General features: G+C 39.0%; 1 protein-coding gene across 2 annotated transcripts; it reads right to left on the reverse strand.

The window, feature by feature from the left end:
• Positions 1–13,467: 13,467 nt before the first annotated feature.
• On the reverse strand, positions 13,468–24,039 carry LOC150086256 (core alpha-(1,3)-fucosyltransferase-like). Of its 2 annotated transcripts, none has more exons than XM_090373788.1 (2): positions 23,958–24,039; positions 13,468–14,721 (listed from the first exon to the last, which is right to left on the reverse strand). In XM_090373788.1, the coding sequence occupies exon 2, from the start codon at positions 14,719–14,721 to the stop codon at positions 13,468–13,470; it is 1,254 nt and encodes a 417-aa protein (XP_090229914.1). In that variant the 5' UTR covers positions 23,958–24,039. The 2 variants fall into 2 exon arrangements, with proteins under 2 accessions (XP_090229914.1, XP_090229913.1); XM_090373787.1 differs by having other exon boundaries at positions 13,468–14,726; positions 23,958–24,015.
• Positions 24,040–25,722: the final 1,683 nt, after the last annotated feature.

Consider the following 25,722-nt stretch of genomic DNA (forward strand, 5'->3'; position numbering starts at 1 on the left):
AAAGGAACCGGACGCAAACGAGTCTACGCCAAAACAGGACCGCATTTTGAAGCACTTGTGCCTTGGAAACCATAAAGCTTCTTTGTCTTAGATGCAAAGAGAATGGGAAGAACATACAGGAGTAGTAGCAAGTACAGTAACAGTCAGAAGACGCCTCTTCAAAAATGGACTTGTAGCCTGTCATTCTAAGAAGTCCCTTCTCACACAAAAAATGAAAAAGGCCCGATTAATTTGGTGTAAGGAGCAGATCAAATGGACCCCCGAGCAGTGGAAGTCAGTTATTTTCTCGGATGAGAAGAAACTGAACCTGCATAGCTCTGATGGGAGACAGAGATGTGGTGAAGAATACCATCCAGACTGTATGGTGTCTACAGTGAAATTCCCTATAAGCCAAATGATATGGGGGGGCGTGCATTTCATATCACTTGCAGTTTATAAAAGGTTCCGTCTCGTTGCCAATGTATACCTGCCTATATTGGAAGGCAAATTGCTGCCAGCCATTAGAGACCATTTCAACCTGCAAAGTAGCTGCATCTTTCAGGATGACTCTGCTCCTTGTCATGGGGGGGAGTGTAAGTAGGCACTTCTGTAGTTACTTTACCTTCATTTCTACATTAGAGGTTCGATAGTAATGTGCTTACATTTGTTACAGGTGAAGAATGGTCCATTACAACTGTTAGCTGGCCAGGAAACAGCCCGGACATGAATTGTATAGAGAACTGTTGGCATCATGTGGAATCTGCAGTTGCCACAAAGAAACCAAAAACCTTTTGTGAACTTCGGGAAGCTATAATTCATATTTGGAATCACGAACTATCAGTTAATTATCTTCAGAAATTGATCTTTTTAATGCCTCTACAGTGTGCTGCTGTCATTAGGGCCAGAGGCAGTTCAACTAAATATTAGTTTGCACCTGGTGAACTTTTCATTTTGTTTTCTATTTAAAATGATAAACTGAGGCAAATCGAGGGCTTCTGATAACATTTCAGCCATAATTGTCGTGTTTACCAAAACTGTTGTATAAAGAGGTTGCAAATGCTCATTTTGAAATATTTTAAGAGCACCTGTCAAATATTACTTAGCTTTGCCTTAACTATTAATAAATATCTTTTGTTTATATTTCTATTTATGACACTAGTCATTAATGTAACATACCATCACGATAATGGGTTAGGAATGTGAAATTCCTAGCTGATCCACTTTCTTTGAACACCAGTGTATGTACACAAAAAATAATTTTATTTAAGAATTTCCGCGACCCCTTTAATTTATCCCACGACCCCCAGAGGGGTCGTGGGATAAATTAAAGAGGGGCCTTGTAAATCAATCAACACTGGAGAGACTGCAAACCTCACGGGGAAGAATTTTTCCCAACATAGTCATGTTTGTGAATAAGAGACTGTTTTAGAGGGATGGGATATACTTAAATAGAAGGGGTGCAAGAATATTTGCTGATGCTATTGAGGCAGTGAGAGGTCATGTGGAAAACAGTTTGGGAGATACCCAGATTAATATATTAACAGTAGCAGTAGGCACTTGTGCAAGTGATTCTTGCATTGCATTTATTGAACAGCAACAGCTTGGACAACAAGGCACTGGGGGATATCAAGAGCTGCTTTGGGTCATCTTGGAACCAGGAAATACATGGGTTGGTTTAGGGTAACAGAGTAAAAACAGGTGTATTTATACTTGCACTTACACCAATGTTAGGAGTATAGTAAATATATTTGATGAAGTTTTGATAAAATCATCAAATGCAGACTTCATTGAGATATCAGATATAAGGGATGCAAATTGAATATGGAGAGTACAATGTAGTAGTAATGGCAAATGATCCAAGAGTGCAAGCTTGTATAGCATCACAAAAAAAAAAAAAAAAAAAAAAAATCAATAAAGGCAAACTTCACCATATCTATCCTGCAATCATCCTTTCTAAGCTTGTATTTATGCCCCCGTCATGTCTGTAGTCCCAGCAAGTGGAAGAATACCATTAACATTCAGCTTAATCCATTCAACACTTCATAAACACAATCACATCTTCAGCAGGTGCTGCAATTTGCAAAACTGAAGTTTTTCTAAGTAACAGCACCTTTTACCCCATTCACCAGTCTAGTTGCCCTTCTTTGCACCTGTTCCAGCAGATCTACATCTTTCCTAAAGTGAGGCCTCCAGACCTGTATACAGTAATCAAGATGCAACCTAACCATGGCCTTATACACCTCATCCCTGCTGGCAAAGATTCTGTGTATCATTGACAAAACCCCATGAGTTGCCCTGGCAGCATGTCCACACTGCTCATAAAATTTCATGTCTGACTACATAATTATCCCCAGGTCTTTTCATTCTCTACTACCCTGAGTTCTGCACAGTTAATAAGTTACTCTGGGGTTACTGCCACCCATATGCAGTACTTTGCATTTGTCAATGTTAAACTTCAACTGTCATTTCTCGTCCCATCGACCCAATCTTCCTAGATCTTGTTGTACTAGCTCACCCTGATGAATGTTGTTAACCACCCAGCCAACCTTTGTATCATCTGCAAACTTAGACATTAAGCATGATATACCTTCATCAGTATCATTGGCAAATACTGAAAACAACAATGGACCCAGCACTAAACCCTGGGGAACTCCACTGATAATGTTAGTTCATGAAGATAAGTGCCCATTGATAACTACTCTGTCTTCTTCCACTTAACCATCCATTCATTCATTGCAGTAACTTGCCCTTAATGCCATATTGCTCCAGTTTGTACAGCAGTCTTGATGTGCATCAGTATCAAAAGCCTTCCTGAAAGCCAAGTATATGATGTCAAAATTATTTTTTTTCATCCAGTTCCCTCTCCTCACTGCATCATAGTAACCTATAACATTGATTAGAAAAGACTGCCCCTTGATATATCCAAGCTGTGATTGCAGTATAATTGCACCCCTGTCCAAATTGTTGTGCATTACTTTAACCAGTGATTCCATTATTTTCTCTGGTACAGATGTTAGGTAACAGGTCTGTAATTACTTATGGCACCTTTTGATCCCCCTTTATTAATTGGGGATATATCCACACATCTCCAATCCATAGGGATCTTTCCTGAATCCAGATATGCTCTCATAATTATGGCTAAGGGTTTGCTTACCTCCTTTGCTGGCTCCCTTAATAAAATTGGATAGATTCCATCTGACCCAGGTGCTTTTTTATGTGCATACTCAATTTCTCCACTTTCATTTATCACAAAGTCATTAAGCTCCTCGTTAAGAGTTTGATAAACTTCCAGCATCTCCATTCCCCAAAGAATTTGTGATGTGTCAATATAGAGATGCAAAATAAGTATTAAATTTGTCTGCAACTCGAGCAAAGGTCATCAGCAGTTAACTCAGAGACATCTAGTGGCCCAATGTGATTCAGTCCCCTTCTACAGTTAATACAAGCATTGAAGTCTGCTATTCTTCTTTGCCAGAGACTTCTCATAATGTGCCTTTATTACTTTCTCTATTACTTCCTCTTGTTGCCTCTCGAAAATGTTGCTCTAGGAAACAGTCATCCAAGAATTCCACAAAAGTCTTGGTAGGTGTGAGTGACCAATCCACAAATTGTGGTCAATATCTGGAAAGTTAAAATCTCCCCATTATGAGACATTCTGATTTGCTGGCCCATTCTCTTTCTCTGTATATCTGTTTGGTATAGTCATTAGGCGTATAACACACTTCTACTCTCATTTTTGCTTTCCCAGTGCTTGTGTCACACTAAACTGACTCAACATTGACTCGTCACTCAAGTAAACTGGATGTGCTAAGAGCATATCCTGTCCCTGTATATGTTGAACCCCTCATTTAAATTCAGCATCACTTATGTCTAAGTGACACCACATATCCGCTGTTCCTACGATTTCTGCATGCAATGATTTAATCACTTCAGTTTCATCAAATTATTTACAATGCTCCTAGTATTAGTGTACATGTACGTGTTCTTACTCTTAATTACCCAAACACAGCTCATGTATTCATTTGTTCCATGATGAACCCCCATCAGAGCCTGAAATCCCAGACACTTTGCTTTCCAGCTGCCTGATGTAGCAATACAAGAATCACTTTCACCTGTGGCTCTAGTTAAATTATTAGTCTGTGTATCCTCCCCAAGCTAGCAGTTTTCCAACCCACCTATCATTGCCTCGATAGCATCAGCTAATATTCTTGCAACCCTTCTATTCAACTCTGTCCCAACCCTGTAAAATAGTATCTCCGTTAACAAGTGGAGACCACACTAAGAAAAATTCTACCCTATGAGTCTTGTACATTCTTCCTAGGGCTAAACTGATTAACAAGGCTCTCAACATATACTCCCTCCTTTCGAGTCTGGGAAGAATTGCAGACACTTTCAAATTTAATCCTAACTCGTGACTTTTTGTCAACATTGCCCTGTACTTGTTAAGTCCTCAGATGTCCTATTCTTAATATCATGAGTGTCAAAAATATTACTTTTTGTGCCCTTAAAAGATGATGATGCTCTACAACGTGTCACCTACTTTTGCTCCTGACAGACATAGCCTGGTACTGTTCCACCTATCCTTGCACAACATATTTCCTGTTTCTGTGACAATAGTCACCGGAAACCACCTGTGGTACCAGGGTATGCTCCCTTGAAGATTTCCTATGTGTTATCTGATGCACAAGAGTGAGCTCTGGCGTTGATTTGGGCAGCTGAGAGCTTGATAGGTTCCTATTTTAATTCCTTCAAGGGCATCTACCCTACTCTTCAAACTCTCGTAATGCCTATCAGCATGCTGAGTTGGTGCCTAATTTCTTCACACTCTGCACCAAGCACACACAAAGACGTCTTCCTTGGCTGGATTGTCTTGTTCCAAAACGGTAATTATATAGGACAAGGGAAGGGGAGGAGTTAGTTAAGAAGCATACAAAATCTAAGGCAGTACATCCAGTTGACATGGGTGATCATTAGCTTTACTAGATGCATATAATGCAAGAAAGAAACTTACACAGCATCAACCAGAAAAAAAAAAAATTCCCATTCCATCCAGTCATTCGCTCCAAACGTTTGTCCAGTTGTTCCCCAAATTTAATTAAGCTATCAACTTCCACAACGACAGATGGAGTCAGTGCAATATTTAGTCAGTTTGGTGTGACATTAGCAGTGAGAAAATGACTGACTGTGTTGAGTATAAAAAACAACTATAAGGAGAAACAGTGAGCTAGTCAATCTGAACGCTTTATAATTGTGGATTTTAACTCCAGTTTTTGAATGGAATTTGTGGTTACAGGCTAGCAAGAACTTTGTGGTTTTATTGGATGGCTTTTCTGCAATAACATGCTAGAGAAAAGTCTGTAGTTAAGTCACAAAGGAGGTCAGATACGTTAAGGCAGATTATGAGACTTCTCCCGCAACTAATGCAAAGAAGACCAGCAGATTTTACTTATATTAACAGTAGAAAGAAGGGGTTGAATCACATTGGTCCACTTGATTTTGGTGGTTTAACTGTTGATGACTCTGTTCAGGTTGCTGAAAAACGGAATAGGTGTTTTAAATCTACATTAACATGAGTTCTTTAGAGAGGGGGATGCCAGAAGTTTATCACACTCAAACAGTAAACTAAATGATTTTATGAAACCATGCAGGAAAGTGGAAGATAAATTAATTGTTGAGGCTACACATAGAAAAGGCACCTGGAATGGATGGGTACTGTTCAATTATATTAAGAAGACAACAAAGGAGGTAAGCTTCTCTTCAGCCATAATTATGAGAGCATCTTTGTTTCACAAGAAATCCCTGTGAACTGGAGATATGCGAATGGGTTCCCAATTTGCAAAGGGGGATTAAAGGGTGGCAGGAGTAATTATAGACCTGCTACGGAGAAAATAATAATCACTGGTTACAAAAAATGCAGAACCATCTGGACTGGAATGCTGCTGGCATAGCATGATTTGTTAAAGAGCGACCTTGTCTGACCAATTTGATTGGATACTATATAAGGGGCTCACATCTGGTGAGTATGGGCCTGGCAACTACTAATCTTTTCCTTCCTGAGGTAACCTACATCAACAAACAACGTTCCACTTGGTTCTTCCCTAACGTCTATGCTACCTTCCTACAAACTGGCCACAGGTTCTTCAAGAGACGCCTTCTAGAGTTCGGCCTAGTCAAGGATACTCTCTGTACCTGCAGAGAACCTGAAGACTGGGACCACGTGATGCACTCACTCATGCAATGTATACTTAGACCTAAGAACGCAACTACTCCTAGACCTCCACACTACATCACTTCGGCCAGAAACCAAGTTATTGGAATCTAACGATGCCTTCCGTGCACTGATCAGTTATGCCAACGAGGTCTTTCGTCGTCGCTGGCATTACCAGCGCAACTCCCTAACACTACTCCTGGGTAACCTCCTCAAGACAGCAACCGATACCCAGCACCGGTAACTTCCAGACATGAAACTGCAAATTGCGGCCAGCCCTGTCGACGCCGCTCCGTGATTCTCCATTGTGACGATCCCGGACTCTTTAATTCGAACTTTACCTGTTCTCTTCTCCCTACCCACAGTAATTTTCCAGGACTCCCACAACTGTAACTAGCATTCTTCTTGCTCCTTTTCGCCTGGGGGAATGCCTACGCATTCTTGTTGTTATTACCCCGTTGTCTTCTCTGTCTTCCACTTTTCTGTCTCTTCTCTGCTCTTTCCTTGGCCCTCCCTACTCTCGCTCCTGCAGGAGTGTGTACGGCCCGTCAAATGTCTTTTAACCCCGGCTCCTCGTGCCAGTGGACGGATGCTGGGAGGCTCCTTCCTGGTGATCGCGCCTCCCAGTAACGAAGAGGCCAGTCAAACAATACACAACCCACATTGACAGGCTTTGCAATGTTAACAGAGTACTTAAAGCGGATTTGTGGGAAACCACAAGAACCGCATAACAATAACACTATATCCACTATATTCGTGGTGAGCGAAGCGTGCAGCGCTTTGTATGGGCTCAACAGCAGGTCACTGTGCTATAGCTGACATCGTAATACAATATGGGGAATGCAAGAGCAATATCCCAAATGAAGCGCCGCCCATTCAGACATGAGGTTCCACAGCAGGCGACCCAAGAGACACCATTTCCTCACCGGTGATCATCGTCCATGGCGAATGATCTGGTGTCAGCAACACACTCTGATTGGACACTGGAGGATAAAGGGATGGTTAAGAAGATACAAGTCTGTGGGCCCATCCCCATTGTGCTGGCTATCCAGGCAGGTGGCAATGGTTGCTTAATATGGGGTATGCTTTTCTGGTAAGAACTATGATACCTGATGCATACGGACCAACGTTTACCTGGTGATGTGTAGTGTTACTATTATATTTAAGCCACCCGCCGAATAATTAAATTAATCTGCTGTGCATTGTGTATTATGTCTGTAAATTGCGTGTGTTCTGTGGTCGATTTTCTGTTTTGCTGGATGAAAAACTCGTTTCTGGAGGAAAACCTTGCTATCTACGCCTAAGACCGACTAACTCAGCCACGGAATGAAAAAAAAACCCATTAAAGTTCCTCGCGTCATCGACGGGATTCGAACCCGAGCCTTTTCCACCCTGTGTGGAGAGGGCGGTGATGTCTACCGGCAGGTCTTAGAAGACCATGTGCACCCTGCCATGTTGCATTTTTTCTTGGACAGAAATGGGATCTTCCAAGACGATAATGCGCCGTGTCATCGGGTCTGCACTATGCACTATGTGGCTCCATGAACACTGTGAAGATATCGTCCATCTTGATTAGCATCAAAGTTCGCCTGACCTTCAATCGAATCGAATACCTGTGGGATATTTCGGAACGGGAAGTGAGGCGTATGGACACCTCATGTCTGAAGACATGAGGTGTCCATACGCCATTGTAGAAGGTTCCCCAATGTTGTAGATAATTCCAGAATATTCTAGAAAGTGGGTATACGGTTTCAATATTATGGAAGATTGTAGATGATTCTAGTGTTTTGCATAATGTAAATTGAGGAGTAAGGGCTGTAACTTGCAAAATCGAACACCTGTCATTCAGAAAGAGTGTTTTGTTTGTTTTGTGATAAACATGGCAAGAAATAAGGAACTGGAGTTTGAAAAAAGAAGTGCTATTATAACTCTGTATGAAGAAGGTTGTTCCATGAGTATTGGCAAAAAACTAGATGTTTCATAATACCATTCTTCGATCCAAGAAGACTGGGAGTTTAAAGGACAAAATACGACCAAGCCAACTGAGCTTAACAACGGAAGCCCAAGATAAGACCATAACACTAGTTTCTTAAAACAATCCAATACTAACTGCACGTGAAATCCGAGCGTAGTTTAGTAGGAACAGAGACTTTCCCGTGTCTGCATCCACTGTAAAACTTCGTCTTAAACACGCAGGACTTCATGGTTGTGTAGCAGTAAGAAAACCCTTATTAAAACCGAAAAATCGATAGAAACGGTGGAGCTTGGGCTAAGAGCCACCAACATTGGACATTTGAAGAGTGGGAAAACGTACTGTGGATGAATGAGTACAAGTTTCTGGTTCCATGCATAGAGTTTATGTAACGTGATCAATTGAATTAAAAATGGTACCACATTTAGTGCCTACAGTCAAGCACGGTGGTGATGGGTGCATCACGATCTGGGGTTGCTGTGTTTTTCTGGAGTGGATGACATCGTCATAATTGAAGTAATTTTAAGAAAAGAAGGCTATAAAAATATTCTTGAATATAATGCAGTGTCTTCGTCTTTGTGGAAGAAATTTTATATTACAAGACAATGATCCGAAGCATAGCTCTAGAGGGACTGTCTAGCACTTAACAAGAGAGGGTATTGTAAATTATGGCGTGACTGTCCCAATCGTCTGACAGACCCAGTAGAGCTTTTATGGGATCATCTAGACCGTCGTCAGCGAGGTCTGCCCATCTTTACAAATTTTATTGTAAAGTTGGGCAGTAAAATGATTGTAAAATGTTATTCAAGACACTATTATAAAATTAATCTCCAAAATGCCATCTGTGTAAGGCAATGATGAAATCTCGTGGAGGTTATTTTAATGAAAGATCATTATACTGTAGTTGTTAATATTGATAATTTTAGTAGTTTTGTTTGGTTTAAAATTTTCAATGCTTAATAAAAAAAATCTTAAAATTCCTTGTAGTGGGTTTTTTTTTATATTAAACCTTACACTGTCGTATCTAATTTCAAAAAAAAAAAAAAAAAAAAAAATTAACGAAAATTGTCGTCATACACTGTGATTCCAAACTTCTTTGTGGAGTGTATGTGCCCACCTGCTTTATTTCCCACCTGCTTTATTTCACGTGTTCCATTTCATGAAAGGGTGGTGTACCTAATAAAGGGGCCACTCCCTGTTGAGTATTTAAAGTGTTCTATTTATCATAAAAATTATTTCACAATTTTTAAAACAAAGATTTGCTTAGACTTCAAAGCAATGGGGTTGATCCCTTCTTATTTATGCAATTGTCTGTGTATCTTTGTCTCATAGACTGGCACCCACTTCTATTTTTGCTGCAGATTTCAGTAATTTTATTTTCTAGTTGACTTTTGCTGAATGGCAGCACATAGGTTTTTCATTTTCGTATAGAAAACAATGCAACGTGCTATGCTTGAACTCCTACAGTGGAAGGCACTGGACTCCTATAGTGGAATTCTGGCCATGCCAAAATTGATTGGACAAATTGACTACGTATTTTGAAAGCAGATCTCTGAACAGTTTGTTGTATTCGGAAAATCCAACCCCAAATTAGCATTAGCATTAGCATTAGCATTAGCAGAGGCATATGATGCAAGAAAGCAAGCTTATTCAGCATCAGCCAAAAAAAAAAACAAAAAAAAAAAAAAAAAAACCCACTCCCATCTCACCCCTCCGTTCGTTCGAAATACCTGTCCAGTTGAGCTTTAAATTTGTTTAGGCTATCAACTTCAACAACCAGTGATGGAAGTCGGTTCCACCAACCAACCACCCGCTGGCCAAAGGCAAATTTCCGCACATCTATCCGACATCCGTCCTTCCTCAATTTGAATTTATGCCCTCTGAGGTGATTATTCTGAGAAAGATGAAGAATCCCATTGGCATTGAGCATGCTCAAACCATTCAAAGCCTTATACACCTCTATCAGATCACCTCGCTGGTGCCTAGTCTCCAGACTCTGTAATTTGCAAAACTTAAGCCTTTCTTCGTAAGAGCAACCCTTTGTTCCATTTACTAATCTTGTTGCCCTTCTCTGTACCCGTTCCAGGAACTCTACATCCTTCTTGAAATGAGGCCTCCAGACCTGTATACAGTACTCAAGATGTGGCCTTACCATTGCCTTATACAAGGGAATAATCACCTCCTTATCCCTGCTAGAAAAATTCCTGTATATCATTGATAAGACACCATGAGCTACTCTTGCAGCTCGTCTGCACTGCTCAGAGAACTTCATATCTGCCTGCACAATTACCCCCAGGTCCTTTTCATTCTCCACCACTGTCAGTGTAGTACCGCAGAGTTGATACGTTGCTCTGGGGTTACTGTTTCCCATATGCAGCACTTTACATTTGTCGATGTTAAACCTCATTTGCCACCTCTCAGCCCATCTGTTCAACCTGTCCAGATCCTGTTGCAGCAGCATAGCGTCAGTATTGTCCTTAACGACCCTGCCAACCTTTGTATCATCTGCAAACTTGGACATTAAACTTGATATCCCATCATCAATATCATTCATAAACACCGAAAACAACAACGGACCCAACACTGAACCTTGAGGAACTCCACTAATAACATTAGTCCACGTTGAGCAGTGTCCATTGATTACCACTCTCTGTCTTCTGCCACTCAACCATCCCCTTATCCATAGCAGCAATTTGCCTCCAATGCCACACTGCTCCAATTTGTGCAGCAGTCTTCCATGTGCAACAGTATCAAAAGCCTTTCTAAGATCCAAATATATAATATCAAAGTTATTCCCTGCATCCAGTTCTTTTGTGACTACATCATAGTATCCAATCAAATTGGTCAGGCAAGACCTGCCCTTAACAAAACCATGCTGCGTCTGAGCTATAACTGAATTCTTGTCTAGATGATCCTGCAGTGCTTCTTTAACCAGTGCCTCCATTAATTTACCTGGAACAGAAGTTAAACTAACAGGTCTATAATTACTTGTGTCAGCCTTTGAACCTCCTTTGTGAATTGGGGTCACATTTGCACATCTCCAGTCCATAGGTACCTCCCCTGAGTCCAAGGAAGCTCTCATAATTATGGCTAAGGGTTTGCTTACTTCCTTTGCTGCCTCCTTTAATATAACTGGATAGATCCCATCCACCCCAGGTGCCTTTTTTATGTTTATCCTCAACAATCTCTCCTCCACTTTCCTCTCAGTTATTACAAAATCATCCAGCTCACTGCCAATGTTTACTTTACCTACATCATTCTCCTTCCTGAATAACTCCTCATGCGTGAATGTAGATGCAAAATACTCGTTTAGATTGTTAGCCACCTGAGCAGGATCCTCAACTGTTGAACCATCAATATCCAGTGGACCAATCTGATTCATCCCTTTCCTTCTCGAGTTCAAGTATGTAAAGAACTCTTTTCTGTTTTTCTTTGCATCCTTTGCCAAGGATTTTTCGTAGTCTGCCTTTGCCTGCCTAATCTCCTTTGTGACTTGGTTACAGACCAACTTATATCTATCATAGGCTTCCATGTCACCCATTAATTTGTATGTATCCCATGCATTTTTCTTCTCTGCCACATGTCTCATTAGTTCATCTGACAACCATTTAGGCCTAAACCTTGAACAATATTTCTTAGTTGGTATGTAAAGCCTGGTAGCCTCCAAGATTAGTTCCTTGAATGCTTCCCATTTTGAGTTTGCTGTTGGTAACATCATCAGTTGGTCCCACTGTATAGAATTTAAATACTGTCTCAGACCATCATAGTCGCCTTTACGAAAACAAAAACCCTTCCCTTTACCTCTGATGGTAGTTACCTCCTTGAGTAAATCCCACTTCAACACACTGTGATCACTGCCACCTAGTGGTTCATTTATCTGCAGGTTCTTAATGCATGAAGAATCACTACTGATAATCAGATCAAGAGTATTGCTCCCTCTTGTTGCCTCACGAACATGCTGATGTAGAAAACAATCATCCAATAAATCCACAAAAGCCTTGCTAGTGTGCGAGTGACCAACCCACAAATTCCAGTCAATATCTGGGAAATTAAAGTCCCCCATTATAAGACTCTCTGATTTACTGGCCCACTCTATTTCCCTGTACAACATCTTATTATACTCATCAGAGTCATTAGGCCTATAGCACACTCCTACTCTCAATTTTGATTTCCCTATGCTTATGTCACACCAAACTGACTCGACACTGCCCTGTCCATCGATGTCGACTGGCTTCACTTCCTTGGACTTTATGTGTTTCTTAACTAATAGCATAACCCCTCCTCCCCTCCTGTCCTGTCTATCCTTTCTATACACATTGTATTCCCCAAATTCCAGTTCCGCATTACTTATATCTGTGTGACACCACGTCTCTGATATCCCAACAATATCTGCCTTTGATGTTTTGAGCAATACCTCAAATTCATCAAATTTATTTACCAAACTCCTAGCATTGGTGTACACGCAGGTATACATGCACCTGTTTCTATTCTTAGCTACCCTAACACAACCCATGTGTTTACTTGTACCGCAATGACTACCAGCAGTCTCTGAAATATCCTGCATCCTGTTTTTCAGACTTCTGCTCATTTCAATAGAAGCAGTGCAAGAATCACTTCCACCTCTGCCACTGGCTACTGTTAATCTATTAGTCCTTGTATCCCCCCCAACTAGCAGTTTTCCGACCCACCTAACACTGCCTCGACAGCATCAGCAAAAATTCTTGCACCCTTTCTATTTAAGTGTATCCCATCCCTGTAGAAGCAATCTCTCCTGTTAACAAGTACAGTCCAGGCTGAAAAAAATTCTACCCCTTGAGCCTTGCACAATCCCTCCAGGGCCGAATTGATCGACAAGGCTCTCATCATATACTCCCTCCTATCGTGTCTGGGCAGAATTGCAGACACTTTCAAGTTCAACCCTAATTCACGGCTTTTTTTCAACAGTGACCTGTACTTGCTAAGTAATTCCGCCGGTCTCCTACTCTTAATATCATTAGTGCCAATGTGTACAACTATATCACCTTTTGTGCCCTTAAATTTGGCATAGAATCTTCCAAGAGATAAAAGGTGCAGTTGTCAGCGTGCACAGAGCACACCAACATCCAGGATTCAGTGGATTGCTGCAAAAGACAAACATGGATTAACAACTGAATTTTTGTATCTTTTGAACAACCGTTACCGTTGTTCTAAATATAAACGGGATGTAAGGTTAGTGCTTAAGGGTCTAACATTAAATCTGTTAACTGCAAGTTAATGCAATAAACAGTCTGAAAATAGCTTATTGTATATAATAATAAGAGCAGACACCTTAAACATTGAAGAAACCTTTACTTTTGTCCCATCTTTTACAGTGAGCATCATTGATCCACCATTGTTTAACATCTCTGAGAATGGATGGGGTCACTGAAGAATGAAGTTTTTCACACAGATAGCACATCCACGGATGGAGAAAAGCTTTGCGAGTTTTCTTCCATTCAAAAAATGACGTGTACAGCGTTTCATTTTTTATCACTTCTTTTAGAAAAGAAGCTAATTTGCTAGGTTCAGGAAACTGGTTTGCATCAATATAGGAATTCGATGGAGCTATATCAGAATAGCTTGCCCCACCAAAAACAACAGGAACAATATCATAAATCAAAACGTTAAAGAACTTCTCTGTTACGTAGTCTTTACAAATAGAGTTTTCAAAAGACAGATAAAATTTATAATTTGTTAGAACATTCTCATAACAGTATGATGACTGAGATGGGAGACATTTTTTGGTTCCACAACTGCCATATATATCCACATCGATATATTTGCTTAATTCTTTAACATAATTTTCTCGTCTACTATCTGTATTACAATCACTAGAAAACCAAACAACGGATTTGTTTTTCTTTCTGAAAGACACCACTGTTGGCAAGCTGATATTATTTTCCATTTTTCCCACGTATCCATATTTTGCTACAATATCAGAATCTTCACGATAACTCATGGTCCAGTTAAACAGTCCATTTAAAATGGTTAAATCTTTAGTTATCTGCCATGGTGCTTCCATGATATAAAGAATCCAATACTGAGGAGAAGGATGAAATGGGGGAAGCTGATCACGATTGACATCCAAGAGTGAGAAGAAAACTGCATGTGCCTCACGCAACTTGGTTTTATCTAGTGTGACCGTGCATTTTGATATAGGACAACCATAGTGCTTAAATGACCTACTTCCTTCTTCTAGGAAATAATAATTGACAGTTTTCCACTGGTGGTTCCATGGTGTCCACAGTAATATAACCTTTTCATTTTCGGTACCGGTCATATTATAATTTCGAGCATATCCTGTTAGTCCAACTTGACGTGGTTCGTACACTTGGTGGAATGCAAGCTTTTTGCCTTTAAAAGCATCAGGCATGATATAATGAGAAGAAATTAGTTTTGTCAAATTACTAATATAATTTTCCCTCCACTCAGAAGAACTGAAATAACCAGTGGCAAAGAAGAAGTAAAATATTATTCCAAGAACGCTGAATATAGGTAGTAAAACTGGCTTATGGAATATCGAAAAATATCTTCTGAAAGACATCTGTACTGAAAGAAAACAAAAAGTAAGTTTACCAATTATTAATCACGATGCACACACACCCTCTCTCTCTCTCTCACTCTCTTATTAATATATATGTATATAGATAAAAGTTATTGAGAAGAGAAAAGAAAAGGAAAATGGAGGAAGACAAAATTAAAAGACGAGAGCAGATAGCATGGCTACTAATTAAAAAAGTGAAAAGCATAATAATAATAGAGAAGAAATAATACATTTCAAACAACAGATAGAAGTACATATTGTATATAAGTATACTGTCGCATATCGCACAATCCTGGCGTCTCTTCAAGTGTCAACCACCAGAATTGCAGGAAAAAACGACAATATAGTATCCTCTGTTTCTAACATAAAGTACATGCCATCTCAAAGTAAAATTAATAAAGAGAATTAAGGGGAAAAGGAGGGAATAAATTTAGAGTAGCCGAAAGTAAAAATATACGTAAAAAGATGGGTACAGTATAAGGGAAAATAGGTAAAAAGCCGGCATGTAATTTACGGTTGACAAGACAGAGGGGAAAAAAATATATCGACAGAAAATACATATAACAGCTAAAATAACTATTTTTTTTTTTTTTTTTAGCTTTTTAGCTGTCAACCGGTCAATACACCATCCGCCTACAGAACCATAAAGCATTACGCCAAGTGGATGTTCGTGGTGTCATTAACAACCCTGTCAACCTTTGTATCGTCTGCAAACTTAGACATTAAGCTTGATATACCTTTATCAATATCATTAATAAATACAGAACAGAACAATGGACCCAACACGGAATCCTGAGGGATTCCACTAATATCATCAGTCCACGAAGAGCAGCATCTGTTGATTACCACTCTGTCTTCTCCCACTTGACCATCCCTTTATCTATTGTAGCAATTTTCCCTTAATGCCATACTGCTCCAATTTGTACAGTAATCTTCCATGCGCAACAGTATCAAAAGCTTTCCTAAGATCCAAGTATATGATATCAAAATAAATTTTTTCCACCCAGTTCCTTTGTGACCACATCATACACTGATGTGCAAAACTTAAGGCCCAGCACTATTTCTAAAGGTTACAACCACAAAAAACTTAAGGTACTGTTTACTGATGAGAGTAGATTCAGTCTCAGCAGTGATTCTGGACGTCAGCTAATCTGGCAAGGGGTTGGCACACGGTATCACCCCGTAAACATCACTGAAAGGGATCGATATGGCGGTCGAGGTGTTCTCGTCTGGGGAGGCATTATCTTGGATGGACGTACACAACTCCAAATACTGGAAGGCAGTACTGTACTGAGGTAATCCTTCCCCATGTTCGTCTGTTCGGAGGTGCCATTGGCCCTGAGTTCGTGTTTATGTATGATAACGCCACACCCGATCGCACTGCAGCTGTTGATATGCTTTTGGAAAGTGAGGACATTTTTCGTATGGATTGGCCTGCCCGTTTACCTCGACCGATCTCAATCCCATCGAACACATATGGACGCGTTAAGGAGACGCCTAGCGGCACGTCCACACCCACCAAAAAATGTTTACCAGCTGAAGATGGCGCTGACAGAGAAATGGACGATGTTACCGCAGGAACTTATCAACAACTCTGTTCTAAGTATGGACAGGCAGTGCAAAGCCTACATCGACATTAGGGGTGGCCATATCTCCTACTGAGGACACATCTTCCCTTTGTTCCATCTTTGGCAGTGATGCATCTGTATCATGGCAGCCAGTGTTATGTTGTCATTTTTGAATAAAGTCGCTCTGTACCGTTTTGTTTCCGTTGTTGTGTCGGTGTCGTTTCCTTCATCATTTCTGTACCTCACGAGGTTCCTTTGGTATGCTTTTCCCATATCCAGGCCACTTCTACGAGAAGCTACAGGTGAAAACCTGACTGGTCCGTAAATTTTGCACGCCAGTGTAGTATCCAATCAAATTAGTCAGACAAGACTTTCCCTTAACAGACCCATGCTATAATCGAACTATAAGTGAAGTCTTGTCTAGATGATCCTGCAGTGCTTCTTTAATCAGTGCCTCCATTAATATCCTCGGAACAGAAGTTAAACTAACAAGTCTGTAATTACTTGTGTCAACCTTTGATCGTTCTTTGTGAATTGGGGTCACATTTGTACACCTCCAGTCCACGGACCTGTACTGATTCCAAGGAAGCTCTCATAATTATGGTTAAGGGTTTGCTTATTTCCTTTGCCACCTCCTTTAATATAACTGGATAGATCCCATCCACCCCAGGTGCCCTTCTTGTGTTTATCTTGAACAATTTCTCCTCCACTTTACTCTCAGTTATTATAAGATTATCTAGCTTACTGCCAGAGTTGAATACACCTCTGGCATTCCCCTCGCTGAATAACTCCTCATGTGTGAATGTCGATGCAAAATATTAATTTAGTTTTGAGCTACTTGAGCAGGATCATCAACAGTTGAACCATCCATAACAAGTGGACCAATCTGATTCCTCCCCTTTCTTCTAGAGTTTACATAAGTAAAGAACTCTTTGCTGTTTTTCTTTGCATCCTTTGCCAAAGATTTCTCGTAATCTGCTTTCGCCTGCCTAACCTCCTTTGTAACTTGGTTACAGATCAACTTATATCTATCATAGGCTTCTGTGTCACATGTTAATTTATATGTATCCCATGCATTTTTCTTCTCTGCCATATGTCTCATTACTTCATCTGACATCCATTTAGGCCGAAACCTTGAACAATATTTCTTAGTTGGTATGTAAAGTCTAGTAGCTTCCAAGATAAGTTCTTTGAATGCTTCCCATTTTGAATTTGCTGTTGGTAACATCATCAGTTGGTCCCACTGTATAGAATTTAAATACTGTCTCAGTCCATCGTAGTCGCCTTTACGAAAGCAATAACCCTTCCCTTTACCCCTGATGGTAGTTACCTCTTTGAGTAAATCCCACTTCAGCACACTGTGATCACTGCCACCTAGTGGTTCGTTTACCTGCAGATTCGTAATGCATGAAGAATCACTACTGATAATCAAATCAAGAGTATTACTCCCTCTAGTTGCCTCCCGAACATGCTGATGTAGAAAACAATCATCCAATAAATCCACAAAAGCCTTGCTAGTGTGTGAGTGACCAACCCACAAATTCCAGTCAGCATCTGGGAAATTAAAATCCCCTATTATAAGACTCTGATTTACTGGCCCACTGTATTTCCCTGTACAGTTTCTTATTATACTCAGCGTCATTAGGCCTATAGCACACTCCTACTCTCAATTTTGATATCCCAATGCTTATGTCACACCAAACTGACTCGATACTGTACTGTCCAGCGATGTTGACTGGCTTAACTTCCTTGAATTTTATGTGTTTCTTAACTAATAGCATAACCCCTCCTCCCTTCCTATCCTTTCTGTACACATTGTGCTCCCCAAATTGCAGTTCTGCATTCTTTATATCTGTGTGACACCACGTCTCTTATCGATATCCCAACAATATCCGCCTTTGATACTTTGAGCAATACCTCAAATTCATCAAATTTATTTACCCAACTCCTAGCATTGGTGTACACTCAAGTATACATGCACCTGTTCCTATTCTTAGCTACCCTAACACAACCCATGTGTTTACTTGTACCGCAATGACTCCCAGCAGTCTCTGAAATATCCTGCATCTTGTTTTCCAGGCTTCTGCTCATTCCAATAGAAGCAGTGCAAGAATCACTTTCACCTCTGGCTACCGTTAATCTATTAGTCCTTGTATCCCCCCAAGTCGGCAGTTTTCCGACCCACCTAACACCGCCTCGATAGCATCAGCAAATATTCTTGCACCCTTTCTATTAAAGGGTATCCCATCCCTGTAGAAGCAGTCTCACTTGTTAACAAGTACAGACCAAGCTGAAATAAATTCTACCCCTTGAGCCTAACACAATCTTTCCAGGGCCGAATTGATCGGCAAGGCTCTCATCTTATACTCCCTCCTATCGTGTCTGGGCAGAATTGCAGAGACTGCCAAATTCAACCCTAATTCACGGCTTTTTTTTCAATAGTGTCCTGTACTTGTTAAGTAATTCTGCCGGTCTCCTACTTTTAATATCATTAGTGCCAAAGTGTACAACTATATCACCTTTTGTGCCCTTAAAAGATGATATCCGCTCTACAACGTCATCAACCTTTGCCCCTGGCAGACATACCCTGGTCCTGTTCCACCTATCCTTTTTACAAAGCATGTTCCCCGTTTCCCTGACAATAGAGTCACCAACAACTACTAGTTCCTGTGGGATCAGCGCATTCTGCCTTGGGGGTTGCCGCTGTTTTGGGTGATGACGAAGTGCAAGCTCTGGCGTTGATGTGGGCATTTTCATTTTTCATTTCATTTATTTACACACCCAAATATTATGTACAATTTCAAGAAACATAAACAATAATCTATATACAATTTTATGTACATTTTCATTCTCATATATATAATTACCCTAGCATATATATATATATTGTTCATAATACAGTTGAGGAAACACAGTACAAAACACGTGTGTGTGTGTGTCCTGATATCAAGGGTGGCCCCTAGGCATAGCCCATCTCCACCTAGTGGATCTGTATTGAATGTAGGACCTCTGCAAAGGAGCAGCCAACACCTGTGCAGCTGCTGTCTGGTGCCTGTCCCCAGGCACGAGTAGCCAGGCCTGGGTTTTTTTTTTTTTTTTTTTAAACCTTTTACATGCCAAAGTGCACGAAATCCCGCACCCACTGGAGGTAGTGCAATACCAGTGGGTGCCCGCTTTCCCGCTCACAGGCTGCCCAGGCCTGGGAGCCCGCAAAAAAAAAAAAACAAGGCTGGAGCTCCAAAAACCCATTGAAGTCACACAGCCAAGACAAACATTTTTAAAGAACTGCAGTTTTCAATAGCATTATATATCAGTTACCCTATTAAGTTTAGCATTAACAAGAAAATAAACTGTTAACATTGATTACACTATTTACATTACAGTGAGGTTTACCAGTCTCTCTGTTTGACAGTTCTAGCAACAGAAGTTGAGAATTATTTACGGTCGTTTTTACAGCAACATTAGTTGTTACTTACCAATAGTTACATGCATTTCTGTTTTGTACAATTGTAAAGACTGTCCAGTAGTCTAACTGTTCAGGAAATATATAGTCTCATTTAATTTCTTCCCCGGTAGAATCTGAGCTTGTAGAGTAGGGCTATAGAAGTTCCTCAAGGCGATTTCCATGTAGATAGTTCACATAGTATTCCTGAGCTTTAGGCAGGAGAGGAAGTTCCCAGCATGCATTAAAGCACTCGCAGTAACACTAGCGTTCTATACGTGTAGCTATATATTTTCTATACGTGTAGCATTACATCAGTCAAGGGTTTTTGTGTTCAATTGGCTTGATGGCATTTCAGATTATTGCAGGATTCATCCTATGGGGAGAAGATCTTATTTTATTTATTTATTTTTTTTCCTTTTTAAATAAGATTTCATGAGAGAGAAGCGTGTTGGGGTGCGCAGAAGTATGGGTATTCATAACTGTACGTTAAGCAATTGTTTATAATTCTTCGAGGTTAGCTTCCTAATAATTTAGGCCCGTTTATACACAAAGCTTCTTGGAATCCCATCCAGCATCACTTAGAGGAGAAAGGGGTCTACCTGTCATTTCCTGTTGATGGCTATCTTCCGATATGTTCTTCCCAAAAGTGAGTTAATCTGGATCATTATGACTCCGCAGTAGAGTTTCTAGCCGCAAGTCTTTTCTTGAAAACTGCCGCAGAGAACTGTTGAAATGTAGTGAAGACATCAGAATTTTCGATGAGCAAATGTACATTATTTTCTGAGAGATTATTTATTTTACTCAGCAGTACCTGTCTTTCATTCGAATAATCATTACATTCAAAAAGAACGTGCTGCCATGTCTCAGATGCTCCGCAGTGACAGAAAGGATCAGCTCAAGGCTCCTTTCGAAGAGTTTAGCCCTGAGCGATCCGTGGCCAGTCATTAAATATGATGTAGTCATGCTAGGCACAAACCATTTTGAGACTGTGGGTAATGATGCGAATTCAACATTTGAAATGTATCTTCGTGTAACCTCACCATGTTCACTTTCAGCCCATCTTTGCTGCCAAACAGCAGTGAGTTCCTTCCAGAGTCTTCGTTTTTCCTCTTTTATTCTGTTCGTAGGGTCTGTTACAATGTTAAAAATATTTACAGAAATTCCTTTTTTGAGATTGTAGATCATACCCCTGTAGGAGATATAAAGATCCAGAGGCAGGGTTCCTGCTTGAACTTGTAGGGCATTATTCGACACCGTCCGAGGAGCTTGTAGAAGTGTGAGCAACACCGAACGCTGTAATGAAAGAAGTTTAGTCCTGGTCTTAGTTTTTGAGACCCTCCAGAACCAAACAACCAACGTTGATGTGGGCAGCTGAGAGCTTGATGGGCCCCTCAATTTAGATCCTTCGAGGGCATCCACCCTGTCCTTCAAGCTCTCATATAGGCCCATAACAACGCTGAGTTGTCGCCTGATTTCGTTACACTCCTTGCATCGCGCACACACAAAGACATCCCCCATGGCAATATATCCCGTACCCGACTGCTCCACAGACATCATGCAAGCAGTGCATTTTAAAAGGCTGTGATTCAGAGGGCAACTGCCCCCCTCAGTTCTCCTCTGAGCCACAGCACTCCCATTAGCTTGAGCCTTTTGCTTTGCTGCTCTGGTCTGTGTCATTATTTCGATTTAATTTCAATTTCAGTACAAAATTATAACCCTAAACTTGTATCCCAACACAGTTATAACGCTATATATATTTTTCAGTATTGAGTATTATCTACGAGTTCCGTTTATATAACTTCCGAATCAAGTTATGTATTAATTAATTGTTTCGCATAATTAATTTTATGCAATTACAAGGCCGAGTAAAGAATAAATACACCACATTAATCAGAAAATCACAAAATAATGCTATACTACTAAATTTAAATCAAAAGTTTTAGAAAACCAATAATTTCAAATCAATAAATAAGAAAATCCACTTAGTGGCTTTGAACACGTCTGACTTCCACTAGCCTCGTCAGCAGACTAACGGGATAGATTCCATCCACCCCAGGTGCCTTTATGTTTATCTTCAACAATTTCTTCTCCACTTTACTCTGCTATTACAAGATCTACCTTACTGCCAGAGTTTAATACACCTCTGGCATTCCCCCTCTCTGAATAACTCCTCATGTGAGAATGTAGATGAAAAATACTCATTCAATTTGTTTGCTACCTGAGCAGGATCATCAACAGTTGAACCATCGATATCAAGTGGACCAATCTGATTCATCCCCGTCCTTCTAGAGTTTACATAAGTAAAGAAGTCTTTGTTTTTCTTTTCATCCTTTGTCAAAGATTTCTCGCAATCTGCCTTTGCTCGTGTCACCTGATAATTTACATATATCTCATGAATTTTTCTTCTCTGCCACGTGTCTCTTTAGATCCATTCATCACTAAATCTTTTATTTACCAACTCTTTTAACGAATCACGCTTGACTTTATTTAACAGAAGTAAGTTTTTTAAATACATTTTAATTTTTAGCTAATTTAAGAGCCTTGAAAGTATAGTTACTCTGCCCGTTTCCTGAATATTTATTTCTAACATTCGTATCTTTTAATGCTTTTCGTTATTACCACTGATTTACTATTGTTACTTTTGCGCATGCGTTGTAGTTTAGTACGTTGATTAAGGAAGTTTGTGAAATCCCTGCACCGGATGTTTCGGTTTGGTAAAGAGGGCGTTGTTTGAAAAAATGTACACAAATTATGGTAGTAGTAATAGGATTAAATGAATTCTTCTAATAATGTTTTCTACTCCTTAAAGTGGTCATACGTAGCTGGGAAAGGTATCAACTGAAAAATCTTAATTGTGTACAGTTATCAAAAATTATCCAATTTTTTTGAAAGTTTAAACCCAGAGCGTTGATAGTTAAAGGTTTATGGTGGCTTATGCGTATCTATTTCGTCACTATGTTAACACCATAACAGAATAATACAGCTACACCTAATGACGTACCGATTTTATCATAGAAACACTGACATAATAATAAATTATGTTTCTGATTTTTATACATACGAGTGACATTTAATCAAATTCCAATCAAATATAAAAAATATTCGGTTACAACCCCAAGCGAGCAGAGGGGTTCACAACTTGAATAACATTTTACATCCGGTATTTCTTCAATTGCTTTGAGGGTCAGATAGCCCGAATACCGGAACTATCATGGATCAAAACCCTTATTTTTACAATCACAGTATAAAAAGTATCACATTAAATAATATACAAATTTAATAAAATAAATCAAAAATAGAATCTCCACAGGCTGTGTAGATAGTCAATGGCAAAATAACACCAAAGGGCAAGCCAGTATAAACATGTAAAATTTATTTATTTAATTTCATTAAACTAGTGGCTTTAAATATCGAACACTTAAGTTTGGTACATTTTCTGTACCTTGGAGTAAATATTTTAGTAATTTGAAGATGTGTAATCGGATACTCTCAGTAGTGTGTGTTGGTCTTCCGGTTTGTTAATAACGTGTATTTTAACTTATCAGCCTTCATACTGGTTTTATGCTGGCTGGAAATCTTACAGGTGTTCCTTAGCAATCTTTACATCAACATGAGAAACAGTCTACGTGCTACAGAGGGTTTATTATTGTTTTTGTATTTTCATGGCATGTAAACACAAATAATACAACTATTATTATATTTTTCATATCAACAGCAGAACACAGCCATTGGGAATATTTTATAATAAAAGTTGAAACTGTATGATTATGATCGTTATATGAAGATTAAACTTTTGTGTATTAATATGCAACTGCATTAAAACTGCAAATTTTTTTTTTTTTTTTTATGTCTTGTTTGAGTACTTAATATTTAACTGATATACGGCCAAATGACTTACACGTTTAGCTGACGTATTTTATTATAACTGATTAAATATGTTTACAATCATGGAAGAATAAATAAACAAAAAGGAAGCACAGGCCCACTATGAAACTAATATTACTTTAATAAGGGATTAGCACTTTTGCCCGCATTGCAGTGTTCAAAGCATTACAAATCTAAGACGCATGCTTCGGTTAGTCATCACAAGCTATAGTATTTTATATAACGTTATTATATGATTGAGATCTTAATTTATAAGATATATTAGCATATATATAACGAAAATTAAGGATAAAGCACTGATTCTTCATAATCAACACAAAATACTGAGATAAACTTACCAAAATATCAGTCTAGCTTCATACCAACGCGGTATAGCAGCCGACATCATGTGCTGCCATCTGCTTTGAAGCCAAACGTTTTCAACGCAATAAAATATGACTGTGGTCAAGTTACAGCAGCGCTATAATTCTCGAATTACCTTTAATTTAATAAAAACAAATTAAATAAATAATCAAGGGTATCTGCAATGGCTGAAGTGTTGACACTAACAGATATAAATAATATTGTTTTCCAGGGTTGCTAACCGTTCGTAAATTTATAGACAATCTGCAAAAAAGAGAGAGATAACATTGAACGTGTCCATAAGGCAGGGTTAGCATTTTTTTGAAATCCGGTGACAAAATAGCTTCAACAAAAAGAATATGGTAAATAACATATACTATTCTTTAATTCTGAGGGAATTAAATAATAATTATTAATTAAATAGGTGTAATTAAGAATTTATTTAATTAATAATCAAACACATGTCATCTTTATATTATAATATTAATTAATATTTCAAATAATTAGATTATAAAAATAAATTAAAATAATTATTAAATTATCTGCAGTTAGGGGGTTTGACTTGCACCCAGTAGGATTTAAACAGCTTAGTTAATGCAATGAACTCATGCTGACAGCAGAAAAAAATATACCATTGCAATGAATTTCACTGGTATTGTACCGTTTCCAAACGAAAGTACCATGGTACAAGCTCGCATGACTCCTAAACATGGTATAATATTGCTGTATTCTCTTTGTCTTGTGAATTCCTCTGACTTCATGTGTTTGTTCTGTAATAGTAGTAGAGGCATGTGATGAAAGAAAGCAAACTTATGTAGCAATAGTAATGGATGTGCGAAAAAAAAAAACATTTCGCACATCCATTCCCTCTAAAAGTTTGTCCAGTGCCTCCTTGGATTTATTTAAGCTATCAAACTTCCACAACGACAGATGGAAGTTTGTTCCGGCAATCAACTACCCTCTGGCTAAAGGCAAATTTCCGCACATCTATTCTACAACTGTCCTTCCTCAATTTGAACAGAAAATCTAATACGTGATATCACCAAAAGGTTAACCTGCTATTTATTTTAAAATATGGGGCAATATCTAAACAGCAGATTAACGTTTTGGTGATGTAATGTCATCTCTAAAACGTTAATCTGTGATTTGCACTACTTACTTATTTCAAACAAGAAAACATTACAATACGAGGGCAAATTGTTATGAAGGCAGAGTTTGTGTTTGGGGTTCTACGCCATATTTGCTATACCCAACGTACGCCATTCACCTGTTCAAATATACATATTCATCTTATATACAATAGATGTCACCTGTTCAAATATGCATATTTATCTTATATACAATAGATGTCACCTGTTCAAATATACATATTCATCTTATATACAATAGATGTCTTCTTATTTTGATTTATTTTGAAAAGATTGGAATTGAGGGGTAAGAACGGCAAGTCAAAACGAGCATATACCGATGAAGTTTCGAAAATCAGTTTCTTACTTTGTACTAGTTTATGTCCAGGTGATTAAATTTTCTGGAATCGAAAACTGGAACTTTCTTTTAATCAGAAATGAAACAAAATAGTGGTAGATCTGTTTAAAAGTATTAAAATAAATTGCTTAAAATATAGTCTTTTTTAATTTGCATTTTCTTTTGTAATTATCAGCAGCCTCTCTAATCAATATCCAGGAATAGTTTGTCAGCATATTGTGCTTCTACCCTCCACCATGATTTGTTGACTTACTTCACATATAATAGCGAATGGTA

Source organism: Mastigoproctus giganteus, chromosome 5 (assembly GCF_048544385.1).
Source record: "Mastigoproctus giganteus isolate SK-2022 chromosome 5, ASM4854438v1, whole genome shotgun sequence".
Taxonomy (NCBI): domain Eukaryota; kingdom Metazoa; phylum Arthropoda; class Arachnida; order Uropygi; family Thelyphonidae; genus Mastigoproctus; species Mastigoproctus giganteus.